Source organism: Pteronotus mesoamericanus, unplaced genomic scaffold, assembly GCF_021234165.1.
Source record: "Pteronotus mesoamericanus isolate MK-2021 breed Mesoamerican mustached bat unplaced genomic scaffold, CSHL_Meso_final contig_41, whole genome shotgun sequence".
NCBI classification, from domain to species: domain Eukaryota; kingdom Metazoa; phylum Chordata; class Mammalia; order Chiroptera; family Mormoopidae; genus Pteronotus; species Pteronotus mesoamericanus.
The window spans coordinates 367,448-379,777 of record NW_026555152.1 but is presented as its reverse complement, the minus strand read 5'-3'; the positions used below and the strand labels follow the sequence as shown (position 1 = coordinate 379,777).

At 37.3% G+C, this 12,330-nt stretch overlaps 1 protein-coding gene across 8 annotated transcripts in view; it reads left to right on the top strand.

Annotated features, from left to right (window-relative positions):
- FRY (FRY microtubule binding protein) overlaps nucleotides 1–12,330 on the top strand; it is a 557,210-nt gene that overhangs the window by 309,542 nt on the left and 235,338 nt on the right. For all 8 annotated transcript variants that reach the window (XM_054577105.1, XM_054577099.1, XM_054577100.1 and 5 more), the window contains 3 exons: nucleotides 319–411; nucleotides 505–603; nucleotides 7,085–7,186. In XM_054577105.1, the coding sequence (XP_054433080.1) occupies nucleotides 319–411; nucleotides 505–603; nucleotides 7,085–7,186 (294 nt within the window). The remainder of the gene's footprint in view (nucleotides 1–318; nucleotides 412–504; nucleotides 604–7,084; nucleotides 7,187–12,330) is intronic.

Sequence of the window (12,330 nt, the reverse complement as noted above, 5' to 3'; positions counted from 1 at the left end):
TGTTGGAAATGAATGAATGGTTGAATCAACCAGTAAGTCAGCAGATTAATGTATCCTTCCTGGGTGTAGATGCTTTGTCCTTTCAACTTAGTGTCTGAGATCAAAGTAGGAAGGGAGTGAGAAAGCCAGCCTTAGAAAATGGGCCATTGTGGATTTTAATATAAATGCTAAATCCATGGTTTTTAAATATATGATGGAATATGTGATGTTGGTATGTATGGTGTAATTAAGAGTTGTTTACTTAAATTTGTGTAAATATATTTTTATGTGCACATCTCCGTCTATGCTCCCACCCTTAACTCTTTTTCTCCTTCCTAGGAATGTGCACATTATTTTCTGGAGGTCAAAGACAAAGACATCAAGCATGCCCTGGCTGGACTTTTTGTTGAAATTCTGGTCCCAGTTGCCGCTGTGAGTTGTTACACTTTAATTTTTAAGAACTTCTTCAAATTGGATTAGAGAGTCAATAATTTAATGTAATATTAACATGCATCTCTGTTTCAGGCTGTTAAAAATGAAGTCAACGTTCCCTGCCTTAGAAACTTTGTTGAAAGTCTGTATGATACCACGCTGGAACTTTCTTCTCGAAAGAAGCATTCCTTGGTTAGTAACTATGAGGAAATCAAAACATAAAACTGCAGACTAAAATTTCTAGGCTTTTTGAGTGTCACAAGCATTCCACTGATAGAAAAATTACCTACATCTCCCCCAAAGAAAGGTAGAATTTCAAAATTTGGAGCTTGCACTTAATGTTGACCATGATTGAAACATGGCAATGTAAGGTAATAAGACCGTGTCACCTCAGATAAACCTTCTAGTTCTAAGGATTGTGGTGTTTATTTTTGAGATTGGCTTGATTTTTGTTTTAATTTCTATTTTTCCAATATATGAAAAAATATTAGAGAAGGCTAAAGTTTATAATAACAGTTCCTCCTCTCTGTCCTCAAGAGTCTTTCCTAGCTAATTCCTGTTCCAAAATTCAGAACCAACATGTATCCAGGCAGGGGCAGTTGGGACAGAGATAATTGCCATAGGGAAGATTCTCTAAAGGTTGAGAAAACAATTTTGGGGAAAACTCTTACACTAAGAGCAGCATAAAAAATTCTTCTAAATTCCTACCTTTTGTCTTCATTGGTAAATAACGCTCTGGTTTATGAATAAGCGAGTGTTATACCAGCTGTTGCAATAATGGAAAGGAATCTTGCTTAGATTGCTGGTACTGGCATGGTTGATGCTAGCCTTCAAAGTGTGAACAATTGCCACCATTATTTGAGCAGTACTCAGAGTTGCTTTGCTGGTACTGGTAACGAATATGCTCATTTGTCTGCATTTTGTGGTCATTGTGACTGAATGCTTGCTTGTGTGTTTCTGTTGGTGTTGTCTTTGTTTTAGATTACTGGCCTGAATTAAAATTACACTCAGTGGTAGCAGTAATTCAAAATCAGTTTAAAATTTAGTTGACTTAAAGAAAATTAGGCTTTCAGTCAAGATGGCAGCATAGGTAAAAGCATTACTTCCGACCTTCCACAACGATATCAAAATTACAACTAAATGTCTGAACGACCATCATTCAGAACTGGCTGAAATCTAGAAGAACAGAAGTCCTATAACTAAAGTTATATAAAGAAGAAGCCACCTCAAGACTGGTGGGAAGGGCAGAGACACAAAGGGCTGGGCCCACACCCACGCAGAGTGGATATAAATTGCAAAGAATATCTCCACTGTGGAGATCCCGGCTGAGCTTCAAAGGGTCCCAGCTCCATACCAAGTCCCCCACCCCACATTTTTAGAGTCAGAAAGAGAAGTCCCCATAAAGTTCTGGCTGTAAAAACCAGCAGCAATTGTGGCTGAGTGAGACAGAGGGCTTCTGGAGTCCCAGGTATTTCCTCTTAAAAGGTCTGTGTGGACTTAATTAGAATCACTCCCTCTGAGCTCCAGCACTGGGATAGCAGCCTTGAAAGGCTCCAGGAACATATGGGGAGGGGCTGAATTGTCTAGCATCTGGGCAAGCCCTGCAGGGGCAACTTTTTCCCAGACAGAAGTGCTAGCGGAGGCCATTGTTCCTTTTCTAAGCCCTCCCCCTACAGAGCTGGCAGGCAGGCAACATATCTGAGTCTCCATTAACCTATCACTGTTCACTCCACCCTAGTGATTCCTTGAGACCCCACCCCACCAACTTGCAGGCCTCCCCAAGCTGCTTGCAGTGGCTTTTCCATATGAATGGTCTGTCTTGGCTCATGTCAGACTTTTCTAAAATCTCTTAGGGACTTTTATAAAACTCTCAAACAAGCATTATCTGGCCTCCATGTATCCCATACTTCTGATTAAGTAGTCCCAGGCACAGCACTAGTCACAGCCGACCTTGGTTCGCAGTTTGTCCTCCCCTGAGCACCTCTAAGCCTAGCACATGTAGAAGCCATCTGCAGATCACTTTGTATCTCATGCTGGCTGACCCTGAGCAGAAGAACACAGGCAGTGGCTGACCTTGGTCTGTACTTCCTGGGAAGCCCCAGGGCCAGTGTATCTGGTAGACTGCTTCAGACCATTGAAAGCACCACCCAACAATCTCCACAAATGACACACACAAGGGGAAGACTCAAAGGCATCAGAGTCCCTCTGAAGTAAGTCCTGATCTGTGAGGTGGGCCCTACACAGCTGATCCTCCAGTGGTCTCAGCCAGTCCTTGTAGACAATATGCCTGGGGGTAAATCCCTCTCACTGATGTTCCAACAGCAACCAAGGCTCAACTACAACAGGAGGGTGTACATGGCCCACATGGGGGACAGCACACCAGGAGCACCCTGTCAGGTGAACCGGGAGGCTTTTCCACTGGAACCTACAGGACACCTACTACATTTGGCCATTCTACCAACCCAGGTGATGTAGCAGTTCTCCCTAATACAGAGAAATAAACACAGGGAAGCTCCCAAAATGAGGAGACAAAGACACATGACCCAAATGAAAGAACAGAACAAAACTCCAGAAAAAGAACTAAACAGACTTGAGACAAGCAGTCTACTAGATATTCTAAACCCTGGTTATAAGGATGCTTAATGAACTTAGGGGAAGAGTATATAAAGCTAGATTTCAACAGCGTAAAGAGAGGCATGGAAATCATTGAAAAGAACCAGTCAGAATGAAGGATACATTAACTGAGATGAAGTGTAACTTAAAGAATCAACAGTAGAGTGGATGAAGGTGAGAAACAAAAGTCATTTGGAATATAAGGAAGCAAAAACATTCCAGCAGAAAGAAAAAAGGAATACAAAAATAAGGATAGTATAAGGAGCCTCTGGGACCACTTCAAACGCACCAACATTTGCATTGTGGGGGTGCTGGAAGCAGGAGTCACCAAGCCCCTGGCCCTGGACCAGTAGCGGTCCGTGGCCTGTTAGGAACTGGGCCACACAGTAGGAGGTGAGGGGCAGGCGAGCAAGTGAAGCTTCATCTGTATTTACAGCCACTCCTCATCGCTTGCATTACCATCTGAGCTCCTCCTCATGTCAGATCAGTGGTGACATTAGATTCTCATAGGAGCACAAACCCTACTGTGAACTACGCATGTAAGCATTCTAATTCATGTGTTCCCTGTGAGTATCTAATGCCTGATGATCTGAGGTGGAGCTGAGGCAGTGATGCTAGCACTGGGGAGCAGCTGGAAATACAGACTATCATTAGCAGAGAGGTTTGATTGCACAGAGATCATAATAAATCAATTGCTCATGGACTCATATCAAAACCCTGTCAGTGAGTGGCAAGTGGCAATTAAGTGGCATCTGGTGGCAGGCTATACAGACATTCCTCAGCCCCACACCCCAGTCTGTGGAAAAATTGTATTCAACAAAACTGGTCCTTGGTGCTAAAAATGTTGGGGACTGCTGCTGGAAGGAGAAGAGAAAGAGCAAGAAATTGAAAACCTATTTGAAAAAATAATGACAAAATTTCCCTAACCTGGTAAAGGAAACGACATACATGTCCAAGAAACACAGAGAGTCCCAAGTAAAATGGACCCAAAGGGGCCCACAAAAAGACACCTCATTTTCAAATGCTGGTGGTTAAAGACCAAAATAGAATCTTAAAAGCAGCAAGAGAAAGCAGTTAGTTACATACAAAGGAGCTCCCATAACTGTCAGGTGATTTTTCAACAGAAACTTTGCAGGCTAGAAGGGATTGGCAAAAAAATATTCAAAGTGATGTACCTACAATGAAGATTATTCTATCCAGCAAAGCTATCACTATTTTATTTATTTATTTATTTATTTATTTATTTATATTGAATTTATTGCAGTAATGTTGGTTAATAAAATTATATAAGCTTCAGGTGTACAATTCTACATCATCTGTATATTGTATCGTGTGTTTACCACACCAAGTCAAGTCTCCTTTTAACACAATTTATCCCCCATTTACCCTTTTCTGCATACCCTCACCTGCCTTTTTCTCTGGTAATCACCATACTATTATCTGTGTCTATGGGATTTTTTTTTTGCTTAATCCCTTCACCTTTTTCACCCAGCCCCCAAATGCTTCCCCTCTGATAGCAGTTAGTCTCTCCTCTGAATCTAACCTGTTTCTATTTTGTTTGTTAGTTTCTTCATTAGGTTCCACATATAAGAGAATTAATATGATACTTGTTAGTCTCAAAAATCATAAAAATCCAGGAGGTAAACATAGGTAATAAAATCTTGGACATTTCTCATAGCAATATTTTTTCTAATGTATCTCCTCAGGCAAGTAAAACAAGAGAAAAAAATAAACTGGGACTACACGAAACTAAAATGTTTTTTCACAGCAAAGGAAAACATCAACAAAATGAAAAGACAACCCACTGAATGGGAAAACATATTCACGAATGATACATTTGATAAGTGGTTAATATTCAAAATTTATAAAGAACTTATAAAATTCAACACCAAAAAAAAAAATCAATCCAATTAAAAATGGGCTAAGGAGCTGAATAGACACTTCTACAAAGAGGACATACAGGTGGTCTATAAACATATGAAAAGATGCTCAACATCATTAATAATCAGAGAAATGCAAACTAAAACCACAATGAGATACCATCTTACACCTGTCAGAATGGCTATCATCAATAAATCAACAAACAAGTGTTGGCAAGGATGCAGAGAAAATGGAACCCTCATGCATTGTTGGTGAGAATGCAGATTGTGCAGCCACTATGGAAAACAGTATAGAGTTATATGAAAATATTAAAAATGGAACTGCCTTATGATCCAGTGATTCCACTTCTGGGAATATATATGAAGAAACCCCAAACACTAATTTGAAAGAATATATGCACCCCTATGTTCATTGCAGCATTATTTACAATAAAGATTTAGAAGCAGCCCAAGTACTCATCAGTTGATGAGTGGATAAAAAAGCCGTTGTACATTCACACAATGGAATACTACTTGGCCATAAAAAAAAGGCAGGAAATCTTACCCTTTGTGATAGCATTTGTGGACCTAGAGAGTATTATGCTATCTGAAACAAGCCACTTAGGGAAAGGCAAAGCTAATTTAGAATTGAAGGACTTACAAAGATGTTCCCAGACAAAAAAAACAAAAAGCTGAAGGATTTCATCACCAACACACCTGTATTACATGAAATGTTAATGGGTCTTCTTAAAGATGAAAAAGACTAAAAAGTTCATATATGTGAACGAAAAAGTGACAATAAATATATATCAACAATTGAATCTAAAAAATAAAATAAACAAACAAGCAGAACAGAAACAGACTCTGGTTTGCCAGGTGGGAAGGGAGTTAGGGAGTTAGGTGGAAAAGATGAAATGGTTAAGAAGTACAAATTGGTAGTTGCCAAATAGTCATGGGGATGAAAAGTACAGCATAGGTGATATAGTCAATAATATTGTAATAACTATGTGTAGTGCCAGGTGGGTACTAGACCTTACTAGGTCGATCGCTCAGTAAGTTACATGTTTAATTACTGGGTTGTACACCTGAAACCAACATAACATTGCCAGCTGTAATTGAAAAATAAAAAAATGATTTAAAATTTTTGAAAAAAGAAAATTTAGGTAGTGGAAACCTCAGTTGAACCTAGAATTACAATTGAAAATCAACTACTGAATTTGTTAAGTTGTAAATTGAAATCAAGTAGCATTTCCTCACCAATTCAATTCACATCCCACAATAACTTTATATTTAAAGCATATATGTGTACATATATTTGTATATGTATGCACATGCTCTTAATGAACCTGAATGAAAAAATCTGTTATTATTTTATATAACAAAAATAAAAATAAAATAAAAAATAATGAATTGTTAAGCACCAAATTTCATTGTGACAATTGCTTTTTTGCTAATTTAAGTTAATGGATGAGCCAGTAATATTTTGTTTTAATCTTCACTAGCTTAAATTTGGGGAGAGCCATAAATGCGTATGCTCTCTAGTGCAGCAAATTGGTGATGGGGTCTGCCTCTATGTTTCTTGCATGGCCACCCATGAGCTATTCTGTGCCCTCCAGCTGCTGTGGGAAGCTGACCCAGTGAGGCTGAAAAAGCTTAGTAGCACCTCTGTTTATTCAGTCATAAGCAAATTCCTTCTGTGGTTAAATTTGTCTTCTTGGTGTTTACCAATGCAATAACAAATCTTTTAGGAACCTTCCTTAATTACAAGAAGATTTCATGCAAAAGAAAATATATACATCTACCTCTAAGGCAGGGACAAACTAGTAAATGTAAGCAAAAAAAGCCAGTAACATTTTCAAAATCAGCGTGCCTTTCTGCTTTCCTTCTGAAGATGGAGAGTAATAGAAGAATATGAGTTTTTTGTTTAAAATTCAGAAGTGAAGACCAAATCAGTGAATCAGGTTTTTACTTATTGAACATGTAACTTGTGTGTTATATATAACACTAAATTATTTACCCCCACTATCATCAGAAAGCCTTGGTAAAATATCCGCCTCAGCATGGCACCTGTTGGGCCTTATTGTGTTATAAGGGCCCTGTTTATTCTGGCCCATACAGGCTACAAAAGAGGTTCCAAGAATGTGTATTTCCTGGTTTGCTGAACTATAGTCCTTCATTGACATTGTCTTCTTTATCCTCAGGCCTTGTACCCCCTGGTGACCTGTCTGCTCTGTGTCAGTCAGAAGCAGCTGTTCCTGAACAGGTGGCACATTTTCCTCAACAATTGTTTATCCAACCTTAAGGTTAGTATTATTGGCTCAAAAAGTATTTCATAAAAGTATATATAATTCTCAATCTGGTATATGAGATTTGAGAGTGACTTCTGGTAGTTGCAGGGGAATTATCCTATACTATTTCAATGATGAAAAAATATTAAGGGCTCTCTTTACCATATATAGTCAGTTTTAGAAGGTGACTTGGGGATAAGAGAAATTACTCCAGATATCTTCTCTAATAAGGATCAGTGTAAAAGTAGAATTAAATGCCCTCCTCTCATATGCATCTATTGTCACATTTTATCTAAATGATTTTTAAAAGGGAAGTCATACTTCATTGGCAGAATCATGTGAGTTGATTTCAGAAGCTTACTTAACACCTCCTCCATCCTTCTACTGCCTCCAATCTAGGAAAATATTTGGGGGGAAAAGTTCCATTCTGTAGAATGATTGATGTAGTAACTGAGAGCACTTGTTTCCCATCACCGTTGTTTGTGATTATTTGAAGGTATTCTATTTAAGCCACATGCCAGTCAGTCAGGCCCAAGCCCTCACTGAACAGCTCTCTTCAGAGAGAAAGTACAGGGGCTGGGTAACATGAAAAATAAAGTCATGGTCCCTGAAACTGAGGAACGTACAGTGAAAACAACTATAGTGATCAGCCTTAAAATTGGCTTTATAGCTTGCAAGTGGTAAACCTAGTTTAAGTTTTAGTAACCTATCAGTAAAAGACAAGTAAATAAAAACCATCCTAATATAAGTGCACATAGGCATGTATTTTTCACATTTGTTCCCAGTTGTGCCTAAAGATGTTGAATTTCTTTTACAAATTTGATATTTGCTCCTTAGAATTTTTGAGAAATATACTTAGTTATAAAATCTTGTATGTGCTTATACATGTTGCCTTGTCTTTTTTGTTTTAAGACACTTTAATTTGGTGAAGTGGTTAACATTAATTATATTATTTTTGCATTTATTATAATTACACAATGATCTGCATTAGAGCTGTTTTAAGTGTCAACTATGTACTGGCTCTAAAAGCTGATTGTGAAATCCAAGATTAGAATCATTTATTTTCTTCAAATTAGCAGTGAACTATAATACCAGTAGATATAGAATTAAGCTTTTAAATATTCTGAAACACAAAACTTTTCAGGGTTATCAATTATGAAATAATGGCCAGTTTAAGATTTTATTTAGGGATTTAACCCTCTGTCATCATACCTCTAACATGAAGTAATCTCTTTTTTTTTTTTGAATTTGGTCCAAATTTGGTTCCTGTTAGAAATTCTTTTTAATTTTACATTTTATACTGATAGAAAGTAACCATTTTGTTCAAAACAAAATAGAGAACTTAATTACAAATGTTCACAATGTATTTTTCTATATACGTGTATATATAATCCAAATGGGTTTCTGATTTATTTTAGGCAGAATTAAAATTATATTTTGCATGGCAATTTATTGTTGTGGCAAAAAATATCAAAATGTTTTTGTCCAAAGTTGCTTTTAAATATATTGGCATAATCTTACTTTGAGACTTAATTGCTTCAAAATTAGAATATTGTTTGGAGCTCTGGTCAAAGCACACCCAAAAGACTTAATAACAGGGTTATAAACATCCCTAGAGAGAATGGTTTCCCTATGCAAATGCTTCAACCATTGGGATTTCTAAAAGAGAAAGGCAATAAGATCACAAAGTCAATAGTATAGAGAATGAACCACATTCCAGAATTCAGTTGAATTCACAAAGAACTTAGGCAATTCTCATTATGCATGGTGCTAGGGAAGGTGCTGGAAGTGGGAAAAATAGGGAAAGTCAACTCTATGAGTTGGATCCATAAAAAACCCAGAATTATCTTCTGGAGGGTAGGCCTCTCATAGTACAGGCTTTCCCTTCTAGGTGAGTGTTCTAGGAACCCATCTGTATCAGTGTACCAGCTGGCATTGTTGTGTGAGGCTACGTTTGGCTTCACTGAATATTTTTTGATGACTCTTTGAGCGTGTTGCCCACTTCATGATGGGTGATTTACAAATACGCCTGCCCACACTGTGCCAAGTATTCAGCAGTTTTTGACCAAAACCAGTGTGACCCCCATGCTCAACCCTCCTTATTCACTCGATCTCACCGAGTAATATTTTTTTGTTTCCGTGGATGCAAAAAGTCCTCAAAGGGAAACATTTTGCCACTGTGGAAGAGGTGAAACAAAAAAACAGTAGAAGCACTAAAAGGCATCAAAACTGATGAGTTCAAAACTGTTTTGAGCAGTGGAAAAAATGTCTCAATAAGTATATTGCATCAAATGGAGAGTACTTTGAAGGTGACTGAAGTTAAACATGTAACAATAAATACACAATTTTTTATAAATAAATTCCTTTTTGGGAGTCCCCCTTCATATAAGAGTTTGATCTAGAAGAGAGCCCCTGTCCTTGAGGAGCTTAGCATTTCATTGGGGACCGTGTAATGAATTTTCAAAATGTGTGATACAGATAGTGAGGGATGTAAAAGTTGAGAGTAGGGAGATGCCTGGGCCATTTTGTGGAGGTCTGGTATCCCATGAAGCATGAAGGACATAGTTTTTAGACAAAGGCAACAGTATTTTACTTTATGGGTAACAAACTGTTGGAATTCACACCCCCCGTCTAAAAGACATAAAAATATTTTTAATGAGTTACAATCGGAATATAGTTGTATTCTATATATTTAGAACTAAACCCAGAAGGCATTTATGGGACCATTTGCAAATGTCATAAATAATACAGAAAACCTTCCAAACCTCCTTGTGAGTCCTCAGTAGGGACGAAAGACCTGAGGAAAAACTAACATAGCTTCAGAAATATGCTTTATCTTGAAGAGCTCCAGTATTTTATGGGATATGGAACCAACAATGTCATCTCATGAAGGACCACCAAACTACCTCTCCTGCAACATCCTTCCCCACTTTTCTCCCTCTGGCACCCTTTCCCCCTAACCTCCCCCTGCCCCACACATGCTTAAGTGTGATGAATATAGTATTTGAACACAGTGAACTTAGCAGCCATTTCTGTTGTATTCTGAAGAACCAAGTCATCGAGGTGACAGAGCACAATAGCAGTGTTGTGAGCACCAGCCAGCTGCTGCTCTCAGATTCGGTGCTCATTTAATGTCAGTCAGAAGCAAGCTCCTTTGGTTATATAAACTTTACTATGTATACTTTATTAACTAACTCAGTTAACCATATATTAGAAACATGCCCTTGTAAAGCGATGAGAAACATATGGCATCTTCTCGCCACAACATTTATATCTTTCAGAGACTCCTGGTCAGTGGTGACTGACACTCTTTTCTGTATTTTATATCAGAGTCTGCATGTATTGAGCTATGAGAAAATGATACATTTCCTTCCCATCTGTCATGGATTCCTCATTCTGAAAAAAGGAAATGCAATTTGAAAATGATTTAATAGTACCTTTATTTTTTTGTTATTAATCCCCATTTATTAATAGCTCTTTTAAAATGTGCCATTTATTAAGTATTCATAGTAACTAGGTGTTAGTTTCTTATTGTTTAAAATAAATTTAATAAGGAAAATACTTAAATTTCTTTTCTCTTACAATAATAAATATGTCAGTGAGATCCAGATAAAAGCAAAACAAAACGAAAAACAGAAAACTCAAAAGTTAAGAAAGGTATTTACTCTATGATTAAAAGCAGAAATAGCTCTCATTAATTAGAGGTCAGTTATGAGGTAAGCCAGTGGTAGGGCTTACATATATTGTCATGTTTCATCATGATAATGTTATATGCTACACTGAGCTATCAATGAAAGCATAGGACCTTCATGGATATTATTTATATTTTTCCAAAAATTTTTCTGAGGTAGTGATACTTCATTGACAGATACTTCATTGACATTAGTCAGCCTAGTTTCATAGCACTAGAAATCAAAGAACAAAATTAAAAATGGTTCTCCATTCTTTCATCTCAGTCCCTGCTTGCACTAGAACTTGAATGTATTCATTCATGCAGTCAGTCAATTGGTTGACAATTTCTTACAAGAAGTGGACCAGGTCCTGGGAATAAGAGATGAATGAGGCAGTAACTCTCCAGTCTCTTAGACCTTGTAGTGAGGGAGACAGTAAACATGTAAACAAATGCTTGAGGAAAAAACTTCAGATAATGATAACTTCTGTAAAGAAAATTAAATACAGAGGTCTTTTGATTTCCTTTAAGGATCTCAAAGAGTGGTTGCCATATATACATTTGATGAAACTTGTCTTCAGCACTTAACATATATTTGTGTGTAGTTATCACAATGAAGTTTAAGGAGTGCTTTTTAATTAAACTATTCATATAATAGTAAGGGTACTAATATCTCGATTTTATAAGTGGAGATATTGAGTAATATGTTAAGGATTCCAGAGTCTGCTGGAATTCATTAAAATGTATGGCACCAGGGAACACAACAAGGATGTCCGCTCTCACCACTTCTGTTCAACATCGTATTGGAAGTCCTAGCCACAGCGGTCAGACAAGAGAAAGAGATAAAAGGCATCCAAATAGGAAAGGTGGAAGTAAAGCTATCATTGTTTGCAGATGACATGATAGTGTACATAGAGAACCCTGCAGACTCTACCAAAAAACTCCTCAACCTAATAAGTGAATTTGGCAAAACAGCAGGATACAAAGTAAACATTCAGAAATCAAAGGCATTTTGTACACCACCAATGAAATAGAAGAAGAAGAAATTGGAAAAAAAATACCATTCGATATAGCAAGAAGAAAAATAAAGTACCTAGGCATAAATTTAACCAAAGAGATAAAAGACCTGTATGCAGAAAACTATACAACATTGAAAAAAGAAATTAAGGAAGACACAAATAAATGGAAGCATATACCGTGCTCATGGATTGGAAGAATTAATATCATCAAAATGCCCATACTACCCAAAGCAATTTATAGATTCAACACAATCCCTATTAAGATACCAATGACATATTTCACAGAAATAGAACAGACATTTCAAAAATTTATATGGAACCGTAAACGACCCCGAATACCCTCAGCAATTTTGAGAAAGAAAAACAAAGTAGGAGGGATCACAATACCGGACATCAAACTCTACTACAAAGCCACTATACTCAAAACAATCTGGTACAGGCACAAGAACAGACCCATAGACCAGTGGAAC